Source organism: Rhinoraja longicauda, chromosome 18 (assembly GCF_053455715.1).
Source record: "Rhinoraja longicauda isolate Sanriku21f chromosome 18, sRhiLon1.1, whole genome shotgun sequence".
Classification (NCBI taxonomy): Eukaryota; Metazoa; Chordata; class Chondrichthyes; order Rajiformes; family Arhynchobatidae; genus Rhinoraja; species Rhinoraja longicauda.
Genome location: NC_135970.1, coordinates 7,161,485 through 7,188,467, shown reverse-complemented (window position 1 = coordinate 7,188,467; position 26,983 = coordinate 7,161,485). Strand labels below are relative to the sequence as shown.

The window sequence follows — 26,983 nt, the reverse complement described above, 5'->3', positions numbered from 1 at the left end:
GGCATTTAGAAGATTGAGGGGGGATCTTATAGAAACTTACAAAATTCTTAAGGGGTTGGACAGGCTAGATGCAGGAAGATTGTTCCCGATGTTGGGGAAGTCCAGAACAAGGGGTCACAGTTTAAGGATAAGGGGGAAGTCTTTTAGGACTGAGATGAGAACGTTTTTTTTCACACAGAGTGTGGTGAGTCTGTGGAATTCTCTGCCACAGAAGGTAGTTGAGGCCAGTTCATTGGCTATATTTAAGAGGGAGTTAGATGTGGCCCTTGTGGCTAAAGGGATCAGAGGGTATGGAGAGAAGGCAGGTATGGGATACTGAGTTGGATGATCAGCCATGATCATATTGAATGGGGGTGCAGGCTCGAAGGGCCAAATGGCCTACTCCTGCACCTATTTTCTATGTTTCTATGACTTGAGATTGAGTGTAATGTGTCCATAAATGGTGTTAAGTCTCGTATGTTTTTGTACTTGTATTATATTTGAAGTTTGAATTTTAAAGTTTGAAGTTTATTGAAACTCAACGACCCTCCTTGGGGTATGGGAGCACATAAATAATTGAAAAACAGAACATATATACAAATTTTATGTGATTATGATATTTTTGTATTCACTGTTGTATGTTCTTATCAACCTTTTTATGTTTCAATATCAATAATGGAAATGCTTGACATTTTGACGGCAAATTGATGTATCAAGATATTGTATTTCAGAGTAGTGTCTCATGGCATCACTTTCAAATAGTTTAATTTCATATATTTTGATCAATAAAACAAACACAAGCACAAGCATTGCACTGCATTGAAAATTAAACTCTTTTGGGAGGATGTGGGTGGCCCTGAACAGAGGCTTTGCTTGTGGTCTGTTGTGGGCTCTCTTCCTGGAGTGTTGGACTTGCAGTTTGTGGTGTGGGCTGTTTGCTGCTGGTCTTCCGATCATGTCGTTCTGCCATGGTACACTGCCTAGTTCGGAGTTGTAGTAAATGCAGAGATGGTCTCTCTGGTCCTTGGCTCTCTTGTTGGAGGTGTTTCCTGGCAATCTCTCCAGTCCCACCATCGGTGCAGCCTGTCCTCCAGTTCTCCATGAGCCTGGTGTGATGTTGCCTGTCTGGTTGTCCACTCGGTCACCCTCCACCATGGCTGCTGCTGCTGCTGCACGTCTGGTACGGATCAGGTTGTGGAGGACACATACTGCGTCGACAATGGTCTCCACATTCTTGGGCTCCTGCTGCATCGTAGTCAGCAAGCATCTGAATCTGCTGGCGAGGACGCCAAAGGCATTTTCCACCACCCTCCTAGCCCTGGACAGCCTGTAGTTGAAGATCCTCTGCTCCCTTGACATCCGCCTGTGAGGGTATGGCTTCATCATCCATGACCTGAGTGGGAAGGAGTCATCACCAACCAGTGTGTATGGGATGTCAGGGTTGTCTTCTCCTGGCAGGGGTTCTGGATCAGGAAAGCCTGCTCTTCCTTCTTCCAGTGCTTCCCCAAGGGAGGTCTCTCTCCAGATCCCACCATCTGCGACACTGCCAGGTGTGCCCACATCCACAAACAGGAAGTTGTAGTTTGCATCCTCCACAGCCATGAGTACGATGGAAAGGAACTGCTTGTAGTTGAAGTACGTGGGACCTCCATTGGGTGGACACCTGATGGCCACATGCTTGCCGTCCACTGCCCCACATGTGTTCTCAAAGCCCTGCGCCACTCTCTTCCACTCATCTGGTGTACTAGGGCAGTCCATGACTTCATCTTCATAAGCACTGATGGTGGCCTCACAGGTCTCTCGGACAACCTTGCTGATGGTGTTGTGGGCCACAAGAAAGCTGTAGGAGAGGCTCTTATAGGAGTCTCCTGATGCCAGGTAGCGGAGGGGATGGCTAGGCGCAGGCCTGGTTCCAGTGGCTTCCTCATGAAGGTCTCCTTTTTCTCCCACTCGTGTCTTCAGCTCGTGAAACAGCTCAGGGGGGAGCCTAGTGAGGTTTCTGAAGGCAGCCTCATCTTCTTGCTGGAGCTCAGTCATCAGGTTGTCATACTGGCCCAACCTGGGTCTCTTCAGGGACAAGGGCTTCAACCATAGAGACCTCTTGTTGGGCTTTCTTCTTCCCCATTCTGCTTGTCCTTCTGTCTTGCTGATCTTTAAGCACGAGGGCCGCTGCAATCAGCAGGGCTTCTTCTTCTTCTTGTGAGAGCAATGCTCTCTGATGTTGCTCCATGGTGGTCATGATGCAGAATGATTGGAAACCCTACCCTACACCCCCTTTTATAGGGAAACTGGGTGATTCCATTGTTTTGGAGGCCAAAATGATGTGAATTGTCTTCAGTTGTCGCCGACAGGGTCGTAGCTTGTCGTAGCATGTCACGGGTGGACGTAGGTTGACTTCGGCTGTCGCCTGTGTGGTCATAGGTTGTCGTAGGTGTCGTCGTAGGTTGTTGTAGGTGCGATCGTAGGTGGACGACCCAAGTCGCGACGATTGGGTGGCCGGTTGTCGGTAGCTTGCCGTAGCTTGATGTCGACTAGGTGGTAGGTTGTTGTAGCTTGTCGTTGACATTGTCGTAGGGGGGCCCAGTCACCGTTTTTTCGGCGACCTGCTAGGACAATGACAATCGCCGAAAAACATAGCTAAGATCAGCACTTTAGCACAGCACCAATGGTTTGCTGCAAAGTCGGAGGTGCCTTCTTTCAAATGAAACACTAAACCACAACTCCATTATGTCTCTCAGAATGGTTTTAAGGCCACATGCCACTATTTAGAAAGACGCCCAAAAATAATCTAGGCGTTTATTTCTTTGCTCATTTTGGGAGCTTATAATAGCCAAACAGCTGTCATGTTATCTGCACAGTAACACTGACTATATTTTTTAAATGCTTGACGGAATCTGTGCATGGCAGCATCTTTTAGAGCAGGAGGTTTTTTTTTGTCCTCGGCCCAGAAATCTTCAGCAGTACAGGGCTGCAAACAGTCCATCAAGGCTTAATGGATCTCCCGGTGGCCAACCATTTTAACGCCCCTTCCTAGTCCCAGATTGACCTTTCTATCCTGGGCCTTTTCCATTGCCAGAGTGAGGCCACACACAAACTGGAAGAACAGCACATCATATTCTGCTTGGCTAGTTTACAACCCAATGGTATGAATGTTGAATTCTCCAATTTTATCCTTGTCTCTTCACCTCACTTTTTGTATTTTCATCTCTGACCTTTGTCCAACCATCTGTCAATGATAACCCTCTCTCACCTCTATCCACTTATCACTTGCCAAACTCTGTCCCACCCCTATGCCTCTATCAGCGTTCTCCTCCCTACTGTGGTCAGTCTGAAGAAGGGTCCTGACCCAGATTGTCAACAGTCTCTGTTCTCGGGAGATACTGCCTGACCCGTTGAGTTGATCCTGCACATTGTGTCTTTTGTCAGGCATAAATGATGCATGGGACCTGGTGGTTTGGATTCAGAAATGGCTTATTCACAGAAGACAGAGGGTAGTGGTGGAAGGGTAATACTCTGGTTGGATGCCTGTGACCAGGGATCTGTGCTGCAAAATACATAAACAACTTGGACATAAATGTAGAGGGGTTGGTTAATAAGTTTGTAGGCAACACCAGAATTGGTAAAGTTGCAGACATTGAAGAAGGCTGTCAAAGAATACATCAGATTATTGATCAGTTACTGACGTAGGTGGAGAAATGGCAGATGGAGTTTAAACCAAGCGAGTGTGAGGTCAAATGTAAGGGGAAAGTATAGAGTTAATGGCAGGGCCATTAACAGCATTGATGAACAGAGGGATTGGGGTCCAAGTCCATAGCTCCTTGAAAATACCACCAGACAAAGAGCGGTAAAGAAGGCAGAGAGTATGTTTGCCTTCATCGGTGAACGCATTGAGTATAGGAGTAGAGAAATCATGTTTTTAGCTTTACAAAACGTTGGTTTCGCTTCATTTGGAGTATTGTGTGCAGTTCTGATCATCACATTAAAGGGAATGGGGAGGCTTTGGAGAAGGTGCAGAGGAGTTTACCAGGATGCTGCCAAATCAGAAAGTATTAACTATAAGGAGAGATTTTACAATCTTGGATTGTTTTCTCTGGGGTGTTGGAGGCTGAAGGGAGACTTGATAGAAGTTCATAAAATTATAGCGTAGGCTGTCAGAACCTTTTCAGGTTGGAATTATATACTAGAGGGTATAGCTCTTAGGTAAGAGGGAGGAAAGTTTAAAGGAGAGGTGCAGGGCAAGGTTTGTTTATACACAGAGTGGTGGTGCCTGGAATAAGCTGCCAAAGGAGATGGTGAAAGCAGGTATAATAGTGGATTTTAAGAGGCTTTAGATGGGCACGTGGATATGCAGGGAATGGAAAGATGTGGAATGCATTAGTCTAATTCGGCATCGCATTCGGCACAGACGTCATGGGCTCGAGGGTCTGTTCCTGTGTTGTACTTCATTGAATGACCATCCCAGCCACACTGACATATGACCAGTCCCACTGTGCAGTAGCAACACCAGCATGCCAATACCAGGTTAACAGCAACAGGGAAGACCACCTCATTGCAGACCACCTCAAAACCAAAACTACAATTCCAAGGCTCCAGGCTGCACTGGGACGGACAACTCACGTAAAGTGAGCAACCCATCTTCTCTGGATGTGTACACCCACACATCATAAGGAATTCTGCACTATCCATTTCAAAGGAGTACGTGTGACTATCACCCTGTACTAAGCTGAATGTCCACTCCTCCAATCCTATGCCATACTGCTGTACACAGCCCCTCGCTGGACTAGCGCAAAAGCAGCTCCAGACTTGAGATATATGTTGGTGTTCCTTCATTGTGGTGGGGACTGAATTCTAGACCTTACTATCTAATAGCACTGTGACAGGACCTTCAGCACAGGACAACAGTGCATAGAATCAAAGATGCTGGAGAACAGTAACAGCATCTTCAGCCCACCAAGTCCATGCAGACCATCTAAAGGACTACATGTCTATACTGATCCCATTTACCAGCAAGTCATGTGCTCATTTAGATACCACCGAAGTGTTGGGGGAGTCTCTGCTTCCACCACCACCTGCATTCCAAATTTCAACCATCCTCTGGATGGAAAGGCTCTTCCTCAGATCCCCTCCCCACCATTCATAGTGTGTCCCCTACCCTTAATAGACCCTATGCCTTCCAGTGTTGGACAATTAGTCTCTGGAGAAAAAATCCTGTCTACCCTACCCCCTGCTGATTTTGTATTCTCTATTAGGGTCCCCCCTCTGCCCCCTCCCCCACCCTGCCTACAGGGAAAGAAACATCCCATCCCCTCTGTATCTAGAACATCCCATCCCAGGCAACATCCTTGTGAACTAACTAACTAACTAACTCACTAACTCTCTCTCTCTCTCTCTCTCTCTCTCTTTCTCTCTCTCTCTCTCTCTCTCACATTCTTCCCAGAGTTTGGTAACCACAGCTTCTCATAGTAGTCCAACGTTTTATAAAGTTGCACCATAACCTCACTGCTTTTATATCCTTTGCCCTTGATATTGAAGGCATGTATGTTTTCTTTACCACTTTCTCTGCTGTTCTGCCTCCGCCAGGAATCTTTGGATTTGTTCACCAAGGTCCCACTGTTCGCCATTCACAGTGTATTCCCATTCACAGTGTATTCCCTACCTTTAATAGACCCCCCCCCCCCCCCCCACAAGCGCACCACATCACACTTAGGTTCTGCCATTGCTCTAATTAGTGGTTCATAAAGTTATTTTCTTAGAGGGTTTTAGCTGGGTAATAAATGTGGTCTTGCCAGCAATACCCGTATCGGCCAGCAGTGTATTTTTATAAAGCAACAAGAACTGCTTTACAAGGTTAAGGGTGCCATGCACAAGCACAGTGCTGGTGTGCTGTGAATGATATCGGAATGAAAGGCTGGACTCTGACTGCAGGGAGAACATTGACAATCACATTCTGTGCAAAACAAGCCAAGAAACCAATTAAATTAAAGTGCAGAGGGAAGTGAGCAACAGACAGCAGATGTTCAGGGATGGTTTCAAGGGCTCAAGTAATCTCTGTAGTTCCGCCATTACAATTACACACGGGAAGCTTTCCATTACTTGTTTGCTCTGTTGAATGTATAATTTCCTGTCAAAAGAAAATCATTTATTTGCCCTTTCTTTCCACTGGGAGCGGAGAACATGTCCAGCCTGACTTGCCAGGCATGTTTTCCTGCTCCTACCTTCTGGCTCTCTAACTGCTCAAGTCCAAGGCCACCAGGATTATACTGCCAGCCCAAGCCTAAGTGCTTGGAGAACCCTTAATGAATCATTTGGCTCACTCACACTCACCTCGGAAGATGGATATGGGAATGGGGAGGGGAGTTAAAATGGTCAGCAATCGGTAGCACCAGCAGACCTTGGCGGACAGAGCATGTGAAACAGTTGCCTAGTCTACACTTGGTCTCGCCACATCAGGAACACGGAATGGAGTAAACAAGGTTGGAAGAGGTGCACTTGAGCCTCCGTTTCACCTGGAAGGGCTGCTGGGGTCCCTGGATGGAAGTGAGAGAGGAGGTGTAGGGACAGGTATAACATCTATGGGCAAAGTACCTGGAGAGGGGGCGGCTTGAGTGGAAAGGGCCGAGTGAACCAAGGAGTTGTGGAGAGAGTGGTGTCTACAGAAAGTGGAGAGGGGGTAGGGACAAGAAGATGTGACTGGTGGTGGGATCATTTTGAAGGGGCATAAACATTGCTTAATGATATGTCGGATGCAGAGGCTAGTGAGATCAAAGATGAAGTACAGGGGAAGTCTATCTGGTGTGAGAGCAGAACTGCAGGACACAGAAGAAACGCACAACCGCAGGAGGAGGGACACCACGTTTACTGAAGAAAGATTATCTTAGATGTCCTTGAGTGGAAAGTCTCATCCTCAGATGTGGCAGAGACAGAGCAATTGAGAATAAGGGATGATATCCCGACAAAAGGCGGGATGGGCAGAGGTGTGATATAGGTAAATGTGGAAGTCAGTGGGTTTGAAGTGGATGTCAGTCGTTATCTGTGCCCTGTGACTGAGAAAAGGGAGAGAGATTTCAGAGATAGCCCTTGTAAGAGGCAGGGTGCAAGGTGGTATAGTAAACCATGCAGTATAAACATTAAATTAGCCAATTTCATGTAATACTCCGCTCCCTTCCATCCCGTTGAACACATATTTTTCCCACTACAATGTCCCACCATTATAGTCACCTGGCTCCTCCATAAGCTCATCTTCCATCCCAGAGTCCCCTGTCCCATCACATTTCCCTTCCCCCCATCTCCCCCCTTCCGGCTTCCATTTGACTCTTCCTGCTCTTCTCCCCCTATCAATTTAGTGTCCTCACTCGCCAAGATGGCACCAAGCTCCACTCTTTTAAACCTCTACTCCAACAACAGGATTTCTCACTTTATCCTTGGACGAGCTTTACTCGGATTTTACTGGACTTTATATTGCACTAAACATTTTTAATGTATCTGTACACTGTGGACAGCTCGATTGTAATCATATATAGCCGTTCCTCTGACTTGTTAGCACGCAACAAAAAGCTTATCACTGTACCTCGGTACACATGACAATAAACTAAGCTAAGCCTAATACCCTTGTGTTCTTTACACCCACAGCCTGTATCACTTACTCCACCCTTCTGTATGGAGGACAGCGATGTGTGGGGCGTCCGTCACTGTGCCCGTCGGAAACCAGCACCACTGCGTCGCTAATGTTTTCAACGATTTTAATTAATTAATTTAAATGAATAATTCTGGCAACCTCTCCCCCCTCACCTGTGTTCACCTGGCTTTGCCCCACCCTCCCCTCTCCTTTCAGCTCCCCCCCACCCCTCCCTCCACTCCATCAGTCAGACTCAAAATCGATATTGATTTACCTGACTTCAAGTAAACCCTTGCATCCCTTCTCTCTTCATCCCTCCCCCACCCAAGTCGCACCACCTTCAAAGTCGTCTTGTTGAGTCTCATTGTCTGTACTCGTTTTCACCGAGCAAAGGGCTAACAATGGCCTGTTTCCATAATCATCGTTATTTTTTTGCATATCTTTCATTCATTTGTTCTATATCTCTCTATATCTCTCGTTTCCCTTTCCCCTGACTCTCAGTCTGAAGAAGGGCCTCGACCCGAAACGTCACCTATTCCTTTTCTCCAGAGATGCTGTCTGACCCGCTGAGTTAATAGACAATAGCCAATAGGTGCAGGAGTAGGCCATTCGGCCCTTTGAGCCAGCACCGCCATTCAATGTGATCATGGCTGATCATTCTCAATCAGTACACCGTTCCTGCCTTCCCTCCATAACCCCTGACTCCGCTATCCTTAAGAGCTCTATCTAGCTCTCTCTTGAATGCATTCAGAGAATTGGCCTCCACTGCCTTCTGAGGCAGAGAATTCCACAGATTCACAACTCTCTGACTGAAAACGTTTTTCCTCATCTCCGTTTTAAATGGCTACCCCTTATTCTTAAACTGTGGCCCCTTGTTCTGGCCTCCCCCAACATTGGGAACATGTTTCCTGCCTCTAACATGTCCAACCCCTTAATAATCTTAAACGTTTCGATAAGATCCCCTCCCATCCTTCTAAATTCCAGTGTATACAAGCCTAGTCGCTCCAGTCTTTCAACATACGACAGTCCCGCCATTCCGGGAATTAACCTAGTAAACCTACGCTGCACGCCCTCAATAGCAAGATTATCCTTCCTCAAATTTGGAGACCAAAACTCCACACAGTACTCCAGGTGCGGTCTCACTAGGGCCCTGTACAACTGCAGAAGGACCTCTTTGCTCCTATACTCAACTCCTCTTGTTATGAAGGCCAACATTCCATTGGCTTTCTTCACTGCCTGCTGTACCTGCATGCTTCCTTTCAGTGACTGATGCACTACTCCAGCTTTTCGTATCTATCTTTGGTTTAAACCAGCATCTGCAGTTCCTTCCTACACATTACATCTTCCATTCCATCTATTCTCTCCACAAATGCTGCCTGACCTGCTGTGTTCCCCCAGCACCTTACTATCAGCTAAAGATTCCAGCATCTGCACTTTCTTGTGTCTCTACAAAATTTTCCACTCCCCCTCCCCCCCCAATCCAGCCAGTGGTAAGATAAATAGACTTGTGACTTTCCCAATGGTTTAATACAGAAGGTCTCTGCTGGGCTGTTAATATATTCCATACTACCAACGGCAAATAAGACGTACCGTTCCTGTGCTATAATTTCTTCACACTGCACAGGACACATACCATTCTGACACTTCTGAAATCCAATATTGCACGATTGACAATTGAAGATGCACTTAGGAAATCAATAATGCACGTCACATGATGAGAGATCTCAGGAGAGAAAAGGCCTAATTTATTTATGGGACCATTTCTGCTCATCAAGGAGAGTGCAGACGGTAACTCTTTATGGTCAATAGTCTGCACTAAGAGAGAACAAGAGTAAAGCCTCTTTACATTATCCCAGCAATCTCCCCCAGATCAGAAACAGTGCACATTATCTATAAATATAAAGCTCCCTCTCTGATCTTTTATCAATCACTTCCAGGCCAGTTACTAAATAAAGCTCAAATAAAAACAGAAAATACTGAAAACACTCAGTAGGTCAGACTGCATCCGAGGGAAGAGCAGCAGAGGTAATATTTCAGGGCAAAAAACCTTCATCAGAACTGGAGAAGAGAGAGATTACATTTCCAGCAGTTTTGATTTACACTAAATTAATCTGGAAAACTACAAATAACCTGTATTGATAAATGAAGTGAAAAATTGTCCAATGTCCAATCTTCATGGATATATTTCCCTTGTTATCATATCATCATATATCTACAGCCGGAAACAGGCCTTTTCGGCCCTCCAAGTCCGTGCCGCCCAGTGATCCCCGTACATTAACACTATCCTACACCCACTAGGGACAATTTTTACATTTACCCAGCCAATTAACCTACATACCTGTACGTCTTTGGAGTGTGGGAGGAAACCGAAGATCTCGGAGAAAACCCACGCAGGTCACGGGGAGAACGTACAAACTCCTTACAGTGCAGCACCCGTAGTCAGGATCGAACCTGTGTCTCCGGCGCTGCATTCGCTGTAAAGCAGCATAAACTATCTCATGTTGACATAAACTATCTCATTTCTTTTGGAGGGAAACATTTTGATCAGTATCGTTGGAATCTAGCTAAAGCCCCATTATATAGGAAGGGATTAAAAGTACCATTAGCAAATTTGCAGATGACACAAAGCTGGGTGGTAGTGTGAACTGTGAGGAAGATGCTATGAGGTTGCAGGGTGACTTGGACAGGTTGTGTGACTGGGCGGATGCATGGCAGATGCAGTTTAATGTGGATAAGTGTGAGGTTATCCACTTTGGTGGTAAGAATAGGAAGGCAGAGTATTATCTGAATGGTGTCAAGTTAGGAAAAGGGGGCGTACAACGAGATCTGGGTGTCCTAGAGCATCAGTCACTGAAAGGAAGCATGCAGGTACAGCAAGCAGTGAAAAAAGCCAATGGAATGTTGGCCTTCATAAAAGAGGAGTTGAGTATAGGAGCAAAGAGGTCCTTCTGCAGTTGTACAGGGCCCTAGTGAGACCGCACCTGGAGTACTGTGTGCAGTTTTGGTCTCCAAATTTGAGGAAGGATATTCTTGCTATTGAGGGCGTGCAGCGTAGGTTTACTAGGTTAATTCCTGGAATGGCGGGACTGTTGTATGTTGAAAGACTGGAGCGACTAGGCTTGTACACACTAGAATTTAGAAGGATGAGAGGGGATTTTATCGAAACATATAAGATTATTAAGGGGTTGGACATGTTAGAGGCAGGAAACATGTTCCCAATGCTGGGGGAGTCCAGAACCAGAGTCCACAGTTTAAGAATAAGGGATAGGCCATTTAGAACGGAGATGAGGAAAAACTCTTTCAGCCAGAGAGTTGTGAATCTGTGGAATTCTCTGCCTCAGAAGGCAGTGGAGGCCAATTCTCTGAATGCATTCAAGAGAGAGCTAGAAGAGCTCTTAAGGATAGCGGAGTCAGGGGTTATGGGGAGAAGGCAGGAACGGGGTACTGATTGAGAATGATCAGCCATGATCACATGGAATGGCGGTGCTGGCTCGAAGGGCCGAATGGCCTATTGTCTATAGGATCATCACAGTATTAGAGATGGGAGGGAAAAAAGTTAAAGGAAGAGAAATGCGGCACGGTGGCGCAGCGGTAAAGATGCTGCCTTACAGCGCCAGAGACCAGAGTTCAATTCTGACTACAGGTGATGTCTGTACATTCTCCCTGTGACTGGGCGGGATTCTTCCACTTTCCTCCCACATTCCAAAGACGTGCAGGTAAATTGGCATCTGTAAACTGTCCCAAGTGTGCAGGACAGAACTAGTGTACGGGTGCCCGCTGGTCGGTGTGGAATCGGTGGGCCGAAGGGACTATCTCTATGCTGTATCTCTAAACTAAAAAGAATGAGAAAAGGAAAATGGCTTGCAGAGAGTATAAAAATAATTAACAGTCCTGCAAAATTAGGAGTATATGCATAAACTTTACTCCATCAACCTGGCTCAACAACAATGCATCTGAGTGGAAGGGAAGGCTGTCGAGCACACCTCTCACACTAGGTCCCCTAATGCCCTCTGAAATACTCTGCAGGGCAGAACACAAAGCCTTGTCTGTACATGACTGACTACTGGTCACTATTCTCACCACGCCCAGAAACAGTACTGGGTGTGGAGAGAAGAGTGAGCCGTTTTTTTTAACACGAGGACATTCGTACTTTAGGCAAAGACTTGCAGTTTGACATGAAGGTTGAGCCAGAAGCTCGTGCATTGCGTACAAGGTCCAGCGGATGAGCATCAGTACCAGGCTCTTTCCAATACCAAGCCTCAATGCACTCCCTATATTACTGGAACCGTAACACCACAACTAATCTTAGCAAGTGTCTGACTGTAAATGTCACAAGCAGTGGTTTGGGATGCAGGGGCTGTGAGGAATGTTAGGCCTGTACCACCTGTTGTTGACACCAGCAGAATTCATGCAGCTGGAAGTAAACGAGCCCACTTTGGATTCTGAACCCAGCTCACCAACGCGATCAGACTGGTGCCGCCCAATGGGACATCTTCTCAAGGAGAGGAGGTCAAGGAGGATCAGCTCTTGATTTAGATTATATTTATTCCTGGTCCTTAGAGAGATTGGCAAATAGGGGATTGGGTTTCCCTAGACAGAAATGGAAGAGTAAAAGCGCAAGCCTTGCCCTCTTTCACACCATTAGTACCGATCAATAAGATTGTGTTCCAAACTGAATCCGTCCACAGATATAATCTGCTCATCAGAAGCAACTCTGGCCCAAATGCACAAACCACCATCTGAACATATACATCAAAGTAAAGTATGCCGTAACGACTATGAATAGAGATGCAAGACACTTATGACACACATTAGCCTGGCCAATAATCAATAGTCTACAGATAGTAAAGGTATTCTGCACAGCCAATCTACAGTGGATCATTTTACTGCCACACTTTAATTAACACTGAACTAGTCGCCATGATACCTAGTCTCCTGGGTACAAGAATCTCATCACAAGAGGTAGGCAGGGAAGAAGACTGCAGTTTCATTCAGAGTTCAATGAGATTTCAGGACAGCAGTGGTGATAATTGACTTGGAGGCACACAAGAGGCAGTGGAAAGCAAGGGGGAGCAGTGAGTTTACAGGTGAAGTGGGGGAGGTGTGAAGAACCCCAAAACGCGGCACGGCGGCACAGCGTAGAGTTGCTGCCTTACAGCACTTGCAGCGCCAGAGATACGGGTTCGATCCCAACTACGGGTGCTGACTGCACGGAGTTTGTACGTTCTCCCCGTGACCGGGTGGGTTTTCTCCGAGATCTTCAGTTTCCACCCACCCTCCAAAGACGTACAGGTTTGTAGGTTAATTGGCTTGGTATAAGTGTCAATTGTCCCTAGTGTGTGTAGGATAGTGTTAATGTGTGGGGATCGTTGGTCGGTGAGGACTCAGTGGGCTGAAGGGCCTGTTTCAGCGCTGTATCTCTAAACTAAACTAAACTAAAAATGAGGTCTTTGAAACTGAGGCATGGATGAGAAAGATGAATAGTGTATCAGGTAGATCCGCTGGCTCACCTTCAGAGACCCAGGGTCAATCCTATCCTCCTGTGCTGTCTGTGCACAATTTATACATGCCCCCCTGGCCATGTGGATTTCCCACAAGTCCTCTGGTTTTCTCCCACATCCAGTACATTGGCAACAGTTAATTATTCCCCATGTAGGTGGGAGGCAGGAGAATTAGTGGCACAGCACGGTGGCGCAGCAGTAGAGTTGCTGCCTTACAGCGAATGCAGTGCCGGAGACTCAGGTTCGATCCTGACTATGGGTGCTGTCTGTACGGAGTTTGTACGTTCTCCCCATGACCTGTGTGGGTTTTCTCCGAGATCTTCGGTTTCCTCCCACACTCCAAAGATGTACAGGTTTGTAGGTTAATTGGCTGGGCAAATGTAAAAATTGTCCCAAATTGTCCCTAGGCGGGGATCGCTAGGCGGCGCGGACCCGATGGGCCGAAGGGCCTGTTTCTGCGCTATATCTCTAAATCTAAATTGTAGAGATAGTGGCATGGGGTAGTGTGAAATCTAATGCTTGTGAGAGTGAGTAGGTTGCAGGGAAATAAGTGGGGGAAAGGGTTATATTGGATTGTGTTGAATACTCTATTGGACTTCTGCAAGTTTACGATGGAAAGCATATTGAGTGATATCACGACCGGGTTTGGTAACTCGAAAGCCCAAGAATGATGGAGGCTGGAGAAAGTAGTAGACATTGACCAGTCCTTCATGGGCATTGACCTCCCCAACACTGAAGCAATCCATAGCGAGCATTGCCTCAAGAACACAGGTAATGTCATGTGTGTTGATATTGTTTAGGCCAAATTTGGAGTGTTATGTGAAGTTCTAGCTGCTCTGTTAAAGAAAGAACGTGGAAGTGTGCAGAAGAGGTTTACCTGAACGTTGCCTGGATTAGAGAGAATTAGCTATAAGAAGACAATAGCTTTTTAAGGAGCATTGGAGGTTGAGGGGAGAGAATTTCATTCTTCTATTTTGGTACTTACGATAATGAAATACTCTTGACCTGCAAGAAGTTTTAAGAAATTATGAGGTGCATGAAGAGGATAGTCAGAACATTTATCCGAGAGTGAACATGTCAAAGACTAGAGGGCATAGTTTTAACGTCAAAGTGGAAATTTTAAAGGAAATATGCGAGGCAGGTTTTTTAATAAATTACACAAAGTGGAGGGTGCCTGGACTGGTGGTGGAAGTAGATGTGATAGTGGCATTTAAGAAGCTTTTAGATAAGCTCATGGAGATGCAGGGAATGGAGGGAGATGCAACAAGTGCAGGCAGAGGAGATTAACTTGACATCATGTTTGGCACAAACATTGTGGGCTGGAAGGCCTGTTGCTGTACTGTACTCTTTGTATTCTAATGACCCACACCACCCTGGCCACGATTTGATGTCACCGCTACCATCAGCAGGAAGGAACAGGAACCTGAGAACCATTACCGCCAGGTTCAGGAACATCTACCCAGCAACCATCAGGTTCTTGCACCACACTGTCTACCCTAGGCCTTTCAGAATTTTATACATATCCAGTCATCTCCCCACCACCAGATTCCCCTGAGAAAACAATCCACAACCCTGTCTCAACTCCAAATGACTCTGGACTTTGCACTAAGGTTGCATCACATACTTCTGCTTTCTGATCATTTATTGTATTATTGTTTATTGTATATTTATTTGTTCCGCTGCTATATTAATGTGCCTGTGAAGCTGCAGCAAGGAAGAGTTTTTATTCTTCCATTCCTAGTACACATGATAATTAAAGAGACTCTTGAAAGCCAGTACAAACTCGATGGGCTGAATGACCTCCTGTGTCAGAAGAAAATCTGAGAAGAAGCCACGCAGGTTAAATATTCATTGGGACACGCATGGAGTGGCAGTCGGCATACAGGTGGCAAGTTAATCACAACAGTGCAGCATACATCGACCTACAGATGAAGAGCACTCCCTGAGGGACAGGCAGGTGTGTGGGTGTACATGAGCGGCTGTGCCTGTGCGTGGGAGGGCACCTGTGAATCCCAGCTTTTGAAAACTGCGCGCTAACAGTTGGAAAGGTGCAGCAATTCCCCTGCCGCTGCGACTGATGAAGCCGGATCGCAATAACACTCTGCAAATCCATTCATTATCTGTGCATGGAGCTCCTCCTGACACACTCTGCCTCATTACCTCTCCAACAGAGAATCTCATTACAAGCCAACACCACATTTACATGATTAGTGCGGAATTACAAATCAGTTCTAATACACATCCTCTTTACTGCAGTTAATTAAACATTTAAATGTGAGACGCCTATGACATTTTAATTCTGATAATAAAACGCAGAGTGATGAATAAATAGATGGTGATACTTTTACCAGATGGTTCCACGGGCTGCAAGGCAGCAGTGAGTCGATATTATACACCCACCGATGGCCTCACAACCAGGCCAACAGCAATTACCAGGAGTAATGGACCACAGGCAGCATCAGGAGCTCAGAGCCAACACAATTGTGGAGAAGGTGGATGAAGCTTATACTGCTTGAACATGGTCATTTCTGCACCATCTTGCTGCTTTTTGATATTTGCCAGTCTTTCTCTGCCTTCCCACACCACTCAATTACTCCTCGGATGAATAGCCCCAAGATCCCTTCCCCACCTGTACATTACCCAGGGTCACAATCCCCTTCCCCCCTCCTGCATTCTCCCGCCAGGCTTTGTGTGCTCACTAAGCTGGATGTGGCTCCTCTGATAGGATTTGGGAAGAAGTCAAATCTCACTGGAGAACCCACTATCTGTCCACCTACCATTTACCATGTTTCTACCTTCTATCCTTTAACCAATATTCTCTCCATCCTCACAAAGTGGAGTGGGAAATCCCCAGTCCAGTTTCTGTAAAATGTGATTATAAAATACAAGCAATGGCATCAAGTAACTCAGCAGGTGAGGCTGCAGCCTCCTGAAATGCTGCCTGACCTGCTGAGTTACTCCAGCACTTTGTGTATTAACCAACATCTGCAGTTCCTCGTTTCTACATGCAATGATATTAACTGGTCCTCTCTGCAGTAATAATAAATTCCACTCCAAAAAGTTCCCCTTGTACCACCATTTTGCCTATTACGTGATGTTCCAAGTGTCGTTAGCGAGGAGAGACTAAGATTATACTAACAACTTTTCTTCAAAACACAAAGTAGTGGAGTAATGCAGCGGGTCAGGCAATATCTGTGGAGGAAATGAACATACAACATTTTGGATTGGAAGACCTTCAGATTGATAGATTGATTGTATTATGAGGGAGAAAGCTGGAAAAGAGAGGTGTGGATGGGACAAAGCCTAACAAGTAACAGGTGGTTACAGGCAAGGTGGGTTTTGATTCACAGGTGGGTGGAGTAAGTGACAACGGCTAAAGGTGAAAAGAAACAAAGGGTGCTAGATGAGGAGAGAAGAAGCGGAGTGAAATTTAAAGCCAAAGGGAGGGATATGAATGAAAGAGGGAGATAAAAGGGAAATGTGACATTTGAATGGGAGACGAGTGTACAACAGAGGGGAGGGAACAGGGTGTGGCTGGGAGAAATGGGTCCCCCTCTACATGGATCTACATTTCACCACTTTATTCCTCAAATAAATTTGACTTGACTTGATCTACTACCCTTGGTTTCCTTTCCTCTCTTGCCTTTTTCAGTGCCAATCAACCCCCCCCCCACCTCACCAGTATTCACCTATCACTTGCCAGGTTTTGCCCCATCCCCACCTCTCTCCCCCCCTGCTCCAATCAGTCCGAAGGGCCCTAACCCGAAACGTCATCAGTCCACCTCTTCCGCAGAGGCTGCCTGACCCACCGGGCTCCTCCAGCACTTTGTGCTTTGTTCAAGATTCCAACATCTGCTGCTCCCTGTCTCTGATCTTTTAATTCCCTAATTTTACTCTTTGAATAACAATGTAACATTTTAGAGTACATTTTTATCATAAATACTCTCTGCAGCTCATTGTAGCTCAGGGGATCGGTCTGGTTTAAGTCTCTTTTACTCTTTAATACTTTATTTCCAGCAATATTGATGACAAAGTCATCGCAGCTGCGGCTTGCCTGCAGTCCGTCTGTCTTGTGTGTTTTTTGTTGTTTTTGTATGAATTGTAGTTTTAATATGGTGTAGTGTTTGTATGTTATGTGGGGGGGAGGGGGTGGGAGGGAACGGGAACTGTAAAAAATTCTCTCTCCCGAACGGAGACACGAACTTTGTTTCTGTGTCGTGTCTCCGTTCCCGTTGCGGCCTACCAGCGGCCATGCACCTGGGACCACCTGGGGCTCTGGTTCGCAGAGCCCGTGGCCCGGACTCACCACCTGCGGCGCTGGCTGCCTGCGGATGCTGCGGGAGCGGCTGCGATTCGTCTCCGGAGGCTCCGGCGAGGGCCGTGTAGACGTCAGAAGCCCGCAGGCCCCTGGATGGGGGTCGACATCGGGAGCACCGGCAGCGGCAGAGGCAGCGTGTTCGCCCGCCCCGAATCGCGGGGCTTGGGTCGGCCCGCCGCGGACCTTTCACCATCCGGCGCGGCCTGGAATAGGCCATGGACCTTTCACCGTCCGGCGCGGCGCTCCAATGTCGGGAGCCCGACCGCCCCGACGTGGCAAGTTCAACAGCCTGACCTCGGGAGAAGACGGCAGGGAAGAGAAAAGACATTGTGGCCTTCCATCACAGTGAGAAGGGACTGGAGGAGACTCACTGTGATGGATGTTTCTTTTGTTTGGTGTTAGTGTATGATTGTATGTGTTATTGCATTTTTATTGATTATTCTTATTGGTCTTAGTGTTTCAACTGCAGGTAATGTTTCATTTCACTACACATTTATGTGTATGTGACAAATAAACGACTATTGACTATTGAAGTCTCCTTGCCATCAGACCTTAGATCCCACTCCATCACGGCCACATTTAGAGAGTCTCAGTAAATACAGGTTGCAAATACTCATTTAGTGCTCTACATATGCACGGTGGTCGGTCACGGTGGCGCAGCGGTAGAGTTGCTGCCTTACAGTGAATGCAGCGCCGGAGACCCGGGTTCGATCCTGACCATGGGTGCTGTCTGTACGGAGTTTGTACATTCTCCCCGTGACCTGCATGGGTTTTCTCCGAGATCTTCAGTTTCCTCCCACACTCCAAAGACTTACAGGCGTTTAGGTTAATTGGCTTGGTAAATGTAAACATTGTCCCTAGTGGGTGTAGGATAGTGTTAATGTGCGGGGATCGCTGGTTGGCCTGGACTCGGTGGGCCAAAGGGCCTGTTTCCGCGCTGTATCTCTAAAATTAAAACTAAAGCTAAATATTCCATTATCCTCTATTTCTCCTAAGACTCGCATTGCTTTTCTTAATCTCCATTTTTACAATAGTTGTTAAAGCTCTTACAATCATTTAAAAAAATATTTCTTGCTAATTTGCCTTCAAAATCTACTTTCTCCCCCTCTTCCATTTTTTGACCATTGGATGATGCTTCCTAAAACACTCAATCCTCGGGCATACTATCCTTGGCAATATTTTAAGCCTCTTATTTTAATCTTCTTTCAACGATTACAGAACTGTAGAACATTTATTCAGCAGGATAAGAAATACTGATAACTGTAAAAATGGTAAAGCAAGGATTAAATTATGGAGGCTGCCATCCAGATGCCCGACTAAATATCCAGTGACGCATCTGAATCCTCCCACAGCAGAGTGGAAATTAAATTCAGTTAATTAAATTGTATATCTGTTGTTTTTTTAAAAAGCACACATAAACTGTGTTCAAAAACTACAAAACTGTGGTTTACCATAAAATAAAATATCTTGCTCACTCTCGCCCTTAAACGAAATTTCCAATCATTGTCGATATTTGATGAGAAACACATAACATTAGAGAATGGACATTATGTACTACCCTTGTCGAGGATTAAAGAAGCAGTTCATGTGACCGTCTGAAGTTTATTCAGAACACCGCGGATGATCTATTATGGCCACAATATTTGGCAGGGTGTTGTTTGTCCGATATAAAAATAGAAGACGCTACCAGCACTCAGCAGACCAGGGTATATCTTGGGAAGGAAAACAGAGTCAACGTTTCAGGCCAAAGGCCCTTCGTTAGAACTGGAAAAAGGTGTTTGACGTGCAGCTTAGCAAAGACAAAGAGGGAAAGAGACACTACCGAGTGTGAACATAGCAAGAGAGATAGATAGAAATCCCATCACAGACCAACAAGCCTCTTCATGTTGGGCTTTCCAGGAAGCGAAGTGGCAGTGAATATTAAAAAAAACAAGAAAATCAAAGAATAACCACAGATGCTGGGAATCTAAAATAAAAAAAGACAAAAATTTTGAAAATAGAAGTTGTATCTGTGGGAAGGAAATAGTCAATGTTTTGGGCTTAAAACCCTTCAGCAAAAGTCATTTGGGGTGTTTGGGTATGGCCTTTACTTGGTGCCAAAATCACCTCTGTAACACAAGGTGCATGGGGCTGTATAATAGAGAGCATATATTGGAAACATATGGAGAGTAGCTGGATGCTTAATATGCACAACGCTCAATTCCACTCACAACTCCTTATAAAACATAGCAGTGGATGCCTACATGCAGCAAGACCTAGTCGATATTCAGGCATGGACTGATAGCAGATAGGGAACAATCACGCCACATAAGTCATGAGCCATGATCATCTCAAACCAGAGTAGACCAACTCACCGACCAGTCACCTGAATAGTATCTCTGGCAGCAGGAGCAGGTCAGAAGCTGGTCATCCTGTTGTGTTCCCATGCCCTGAGTGATGGTGGAGGTTGAGCTGCAGGCTGAGCTCAGGGTCAGAAAGAATTGCAGTGGGTTTTGTAGATGCTGGATGCTACGCTTTGCAACGATGGCACACTTGTGGTGGAGGGACAGAACGTTTAGCTTCTTGGGTGTTTTTGGAGCTGAGCTCAGCAGTTGCAGGCACACACTGCCTTGTAGATGGTGGGAAATGCTCAAGTTGTCAGGAGCCAGCGCACTCACTGCTGGCTGCCAGGTGCCTGCACACAAGCAGAAGCTGCTTCCCTTGCTGAGCAGTTATGAATGGAACTGAACACTCTGCAATCGTCAATGGACATCCTCACTTCCCACCTTATGGATGGAAGAAAACTCATAGATGAAGCAGCTGTAAATGTTTGGGCCGAGGACACTGGCCTGAGGAACTCAAGTAGTAATATCTTGGAGCTGTGAGTTTTAGTCCCGCAACCACACCCAGCTTCCTTTGTGCTAGGTATAATTCCCACCATTGGAGTGTCTTTCCCTTGATGTCCACCGCCTTGCGTTTTACCATGGCTCCCGACACCACGTGTAAGTGATGCCATAGAAACATAGAAAATAGGTGCAGGAGGAAGCCATTCGGCCCTTCAAGCCAGCACCATCATTCATTGTGATCATGGCTGATCGTCCCCAATCAATAACCCGTGCCTGCCTTCTCCCCATATCTCTTGATTCCACTAGCCCCTAGAGCTCTATCTAACTCTCTCTTAAATCCATCCAGTGATTTGGCTTCCACTGCCTTCTGTGGCAGAGAATTCCACAAATTCACAACTTTCTGGGTGAATTTTTTTTTTCTCACCTCAGGTTTAAATGGCCTCCCCTTTATTCTAAGACTGTGGCCCCTGGTTCTGGACTCGCCCAACAATGGGAACATTTTTCCTGCATCTAGCTTGTCCAGTCCTTTTATAATTTTATATGTTTCTATAAGATCCCCTCTCATCCTTCTAAACTCCAGTGAATACAAGCCTAGTCTTTTCAATCTTTCCTCATATGACAGTCCCGCCATCCCAGGGATCAATCTCGTGAACCTACAGTGCACTGCCTCAATTACAAGGATGTCCTTCCTCAAATTAGGAGACCAAAACTGTACACAATACTCCAGATGTGGTCTTACCAGGGCCCTATACAACTGCAGAAGAACCTCTTTACTCCTATACTGAAATCCTCTCGTTATGAAGGCCAACATTCCATTAGCTTTCTTCACTGCCTGCTGTACCTGCATGCCAACTTTCAGTGACTGGTGTACAAGGCACCCAGGTCTCGCTGCACCTCCCCCTTACCTAACCTAACACCATTGAGATAATAATCTGCCTCCTTGTTTCTGCCGCCAAAGTAGGTAACCTCACATTTATCTATATTATACTGCATCTGCCACGCATCTGCCCACTCACTCAACCTGTCCAGGTCACCCTGCAACCTCCTAACATCCTCTTCACAGTTTACACTGCCACCCAGCTTTGTGTCATCCGCAAACCTGCTGGTGTTGCTTCTAATTCCTTCTTCCAAATCATTAATATATATGGTAATCAGTTGCGGCCCCAACACCGAGCCTTGCGGCACTCCACTCGCCACTGCCTGCTATTCTGAAAAGGACCCGTTTACTCCTACTCTTTGCTTCCTGTCTGCCAACCAATTTTCTATCCATGTCAACACCCTACCCCCAATACCATGTGCTCTAATTTTAGTCACCAATCTCCTGTGTGGGACCTTACCAAAGGCTTTCTGGAAGTCCAAATACACTACATCCACTGGCTCCCCTTCCTCCATTTTACTTGTCACATCCTCAAAAAATTCCAGAAGATTAGTCAAGCATGATATCCCTTTCATAAATCCATGCTGACTTGGACTTATCCTTTTACTGCTATCCAAATGCACCGTTATTACCTCTTTAATAATTGATTCCAGCATCTTTCCCACCACAGAAGTCAGGCTAACTGGTCTGTAACTCCCCGTTTTCTCTCTCTCGCTCATTTCTTGAAAAGTGGGATAACATTAGCTATCCTCCAATCCACAGGAACTGATCCTGAATCTATTGAACATTGGAAAATGATCACCAACACGTCCACTATTTCTGGAGCCACCTCCCTGAGGACCCTGGGATGCAGACCATCAGGCCCAGGGGATTTATCATTCTTCAGTCCCATTAGTCTACCCAATATTATTTCTCGCCTAATGAAAATTTATTTCAGTTCCTCTACCCCCCTAGATCCTCTGTCCTCCAGTACATCTGGGAGATTGTTTGTGTCTTCCTTTGTGAAGACAGATCCGAAGTACCTGTTCAACTCTTCTGCCATTTCCTTGTTACCCATAATAATTTCACCCGTGTCTGCCTTCAAGGGACCCACATTTGACTTTGCTACTCTTTTTCTCTTAACAAAAGAAGCTTTTACTGTCCTTCTTTATATTCTTGGCCAGCTTCCCCTCGTACTTCATCGTTTCAGCCTGTATTGCCCGTTTTGTTACCTTCTGCTGTCCTATGAAAGTTTCCCAATCCTCTGGCTTTCGGCTACTCTTTGCTGTGTTATACATCTTTTCTTTTAGTTTTATGCCATCCCTAACTTCCCTTGTCAGCCACGGTTGCCTCCTACTCCCCTTAGGATAATTTCATTCCAAAAAGGAAGAAAGATTCTGTGTCTTCCGGATTTTGCCCAGAAATTCCTGCCATTGCTGTTCCACCGTCAATCCTGCTAGGATCCCTTTCCAGTCTACCTTGGCCAGCTCCTCTCTCATGCCTTCATAGTCCCCTTTGTTCAACTGCAACACTGACACTTCCGATTTAACCTTCTCCTTCTCAAATTGCAGATTAAAACTAATCATATTATGATCACAAGCCTCCAAGCGGTTCTTTTACCTCGAGTTCTCTTATCAAATCTGGTTCATTGGACAACATTACATCCAGAATTGCCTTTTCTCTGGTAGGCTCCATTACACGTGGTCTAAGAATTCATCTCGGAGGAGGAGGAGAGTGTTGGTAGAGGGAAATTGGCTGGTTCTGCGGCTTTAGGACCCTCCCGGTGGGGGATGGAAGTGTAGAGTGACTGAACATCCATAGTAAAGATGAGGGAGTGGGGGCCTGGAAAACGGAAATCATTGAAGAGACGAAGAGCTTGTGAGGTATCTTGGACATGGGTAGGGAGGGATTGGACCAGGGGGGAAAGGATGGAGTCGAGGTATGTGGGAATTAATTCAGTGGGACAGGAGCAGGCAGAAACAATGGGTCAGCTTATTGTAACGTCAGCAATACAGTGCTCTTGAATTATTTAAATAGAATGTAAACTATACAGTTCATAGCAATGATACTCAGGGCATCCCTTGAAAACTGAACAATCTGTCAGCTGAACCTCTTTAAACAGGCCTCCATTGCAAATCTTGGCCTCAATCCATGAAACCTTACTTTACATGCCAAGGCATCATTGGTATGGCATAGGGTTTGAAAACCTAAACTAGTTAAAGATTATACTTGACAATTAAAGCTAAAAGCTGCCGATTAAATAAAGTGGTTAGCGCTTGCATGAGCCTTCAGACGGTACGCTGCATTCAAACCTTTACATTTCAATCTCCCGACCTGTCCCAGCTCATTCAGTGTTCGGTAAATCCGCCCAATCAACAATTCCAGCATGTAATGGTGACTGGATGCCGGGGAATTACATAATTCTGGTTTGAAAGAAAATGAATCCTAAATCCAAGACTGACAATATATCTTACCTCTCTCCTATTATTGGCTCTGCAGTTCCACCAAATGTACCGTAATCCATCCCATAGAAATTCAGCCCCAGCAGAATCTTATTCCTCCAGTTTGCATCAGGGTCCAATAGCTGAACACAGGCTTGTATCCACGGGATGGGCGAATTGGGGCCAGGTCTGGAAGACACAGGTCAGCTCTCAACACCACCACATATCAAACTCCAACAAAACCAGGATCACACCAGCACACATTCATACAGACTGTGCTCCAATCGAAGTAAAGGAGGGAACACAATGCTTAAAGCTTTTATGTACAATGCAAATGAATTAAAAGTTTTAAAGAGATTCACAGGTAATTTGCAAGGATCTCCATACTTTGCAACGTTTGACCTGGGACTTTCATACTGCCGCCAGACATTTGGCATGCAGCAAGTGATGCCTCCCATAATGCAAAACTCAGCTGAAGATCACAGATGTGATTTAAAGAAGATCATTGATGATAAACAGAGAACCAGGTTACTCTATTCATTGAGTGACCAGATGGAAAGTGTGAAAACCTAAGATGTTTTTTCCTAGCTTGTACTGTAGGTGAGGTGGTGGCTGAGTGGTGCAGACAAGGATTTATCATTAAAGGCTAACAGAATGTGCACACAGGCTGGTCATCCTAGCTTCCGCTGCTGGACATGGAGGGCAGGGTGTGGTGGAGACGCTCCTCCAAATAAGGGATTCTGTGTAAATTTGGAAATGAATATTTGCATTGAATGTGTAACCTCCGGAAATGTCAGATGGGGTTTTTGAAAAGAAGATGTTTTGTAAATATTTATTACTTGAATAAAATATTTTTTGATATATTAAAAAAAAAATCCTAGCCTAATGGACATGGGTGGAGAAGTCCTTTGGAAACGGTTGTGGAGCATAGTGAGGAATCGTGGCCGACTTTACACTTACTGAAAATAACGTCAATATTTGTTTAGTATGGGTACAAAATGAATAAGGGGCAGCTGTGCAGAATGCCACGTAGAGCCCTTCAGGGGCTTCAGCCCAACTTGCCCACACTGTCGAAGTTGTAGAATTAGTCGAGACCAACTTTTATTTTACTAAGCATATTTTGCAAAAGTAGCAAGAATTGATGATCTCTATTACATGGCTTTGCAAAAGTCAAAACCTTCTCCGCTGGAATTTGGAATTCAGTGCCAAGTCTTGAACTAGCTTCCCAATTCCATTGCGAGTGCCTCTGGAGAAACCGGCAACACCCCTTGTTCCAGTCACACAAGACCAATGCCTGGTCATTGCTCCGGAATGGAGCAAGGCAACACAACCTTTGCTCATGTTTGATTGCGCTTTCCTTCCCAGAAGGCAGCTGATTTCTGCACCAGCAGCCTGCTGGGATCTGCTGGAATTGCCATTGTCTCATCCGGCCATGCTCTGAAGCCGGCATTAAAGGAAAAGCAGTGGTGATGGACGGTGAGAGGATTCACGTGTTCTACAAATCTTCCGACATGAACTGTTCGCATCAAGGAGTGGCAGTAAAAAAAACAGTTTCCTCAATCGATGTTGTTACAGGCAGATAACGTGATGTCTCTAAAGCCCATGTGAACACATAGGCTTTGTCAGGGCCCCTGGCTTTAGAACCATCAGCTGACCACTTCAACACCTTCCCTCATGCTAAGCATCATCCTCCTCCCTCAGAGAGCCTGGGAAGTACAGACGTTTGAAAGGGCATGCCACCAGACTCAGGAAGAGCTTCTTCCCCTCTGTTACCAGGCTTATGAACGGTCCTGAGGATATGAGGCACAACTTGATGGAATGGGAAACGACAATCAAAGGATTTACAGTGCAGAGGTAACAGCATGCTTTTAAAAGGTGCATGGGTTAATTACCGCAATTGTTCATTAATGCTTGGGACCTAAAGAACACGGAAAATGTGGCTCGACTATGGATTTCAAAAGAAATTAGGGACAATATTAGATCCAAGAAAGAGAAATGTAAAATGGCCAATAAAAGCAGCATTCACAGGAGCAGTCTAGAACAGCAATGGGGGACATACGGATAGATGAGCAAGGGGAAAATAGAGTACGAGAGCAAACATGCAGGGAAGATGAAAACTGCATGCTAACGTTTCTATGGATATGCAAAATTATGAGAGACAGATAGGGTAGACAGTCAGAACGTTTTTCCCCGCTTGGAAATGTCAGACAGGAGTGCATAGCTTCAAGATGAGGGGGGGGGGGGGGGGCAAATTTTAAAAGGAGATGTGCACGACAGGTTTTTCTTTTTTCCCCCCACACAGAGTAGATGGGCCTGGAACACGCTGCCAAGACTGGTGGTGGTGGAGGCTGACACAATAGTGGCATTTAAAAGGGTTTTAGATGGGTACATGCATATGCAGGTAATGGACGGATGTGGATCACATTCAGGTAGAAAAGATTAGTTTAACCTGACACCATGGTCGGCACAGACTTTGTTGGCCGAAAAGCCTAATCTTGTGCTGTACTGTTTTATATTCTACATATGCAAAGAGAAAGCAATAGGATCCCCTCCGGTAAAGGCAGGGATTTTTAAATCATACTTTGTTTCACAGAGGGTGATACACGAAAGATGGCAGATATATTTGGGGCCAAAGGGCTGAGTTTGAATGGAAAATTCAAACCCCCACTATTTAGTTTAAAGTTTACAGTCAATCTACAGCCTTGACTATTCAAATCACTAGGACGATGGTCTGCCCATATGAACTGAATGACATCCTGATAGAATAGCTCTCTCCTTCCCCACCACTGATACTGGTGTCCCAAGAAGTGAAATCCATTGAGCCACATCCAATATTTTCATTATATGAGGAGCTGCAAATTATCAGCCAGCACCCCCAGGAGTGCAATCATCCGTCGATATAACACTTCTGACTTCAGTGCGATAGTCTTTGATACGTGATTAAGCTGAAATATGGCACAACCAAAGAGCACGAGATCTTCACGGCCACTTCCCAGTTACCAGCCTTTGACCATGAGGATTTTCAGCTCGTGCCACATTGCAAGTGCATGTTGAGAGGTGACAGTCTTTGCAGTACACGAGGAGCCTCACGTTTCCATGGGGAAACAATGCGCGAGTGCAATCTACTCATTCCTGAAGTTTCTGGGAACTCACAACGTTGTCAAACCCACAGGCCAGGTTTCCATATCACATGCATGCAGGTGTCTCAGGATTCCAGTACGAAGGATGGGCACCATTACCTTGTGAACTTCAAAGATTTTGTGCTACAAAGCAAGGAAAAGAAAGCATGCACCACAGAATGGATTTTTCAGGCTACCATCCTCACTTGAAAAGGCCTTTGGTGGGATATCTGTACCAGAATAGAAATAAAACATAATAAAACTACAACATGATAGTCTCAGAAACAACTCACTCCATCTTAATGAATGATTTTAAGGTTCAGAACCAA

At 45.7% G+C, this 26,983-nt stretch overlaps 1 protein-coding gene across 1 annotated transcript in view; it reads right to left on the bottom strand.

The window, feature by feature from the left end:
- The window catches only part of chid1 (chitinase domain containing 1), an 89,023-nt gene that overhangs the window by 24,489 nt on the left and 37,551 nt on the right, over positions 1-26,983 (bottom strand). The window contains exon 9 of the mRNA XM_078415053.1: positions 23,569-23,724. Coding sequence (XP_078271179.1) covers positions 23,569-23,724 — 156 coding nt within the window. The remainder of the gene's footprint in view (positions 1-23,568; positions 23,725-26,983) is intronic.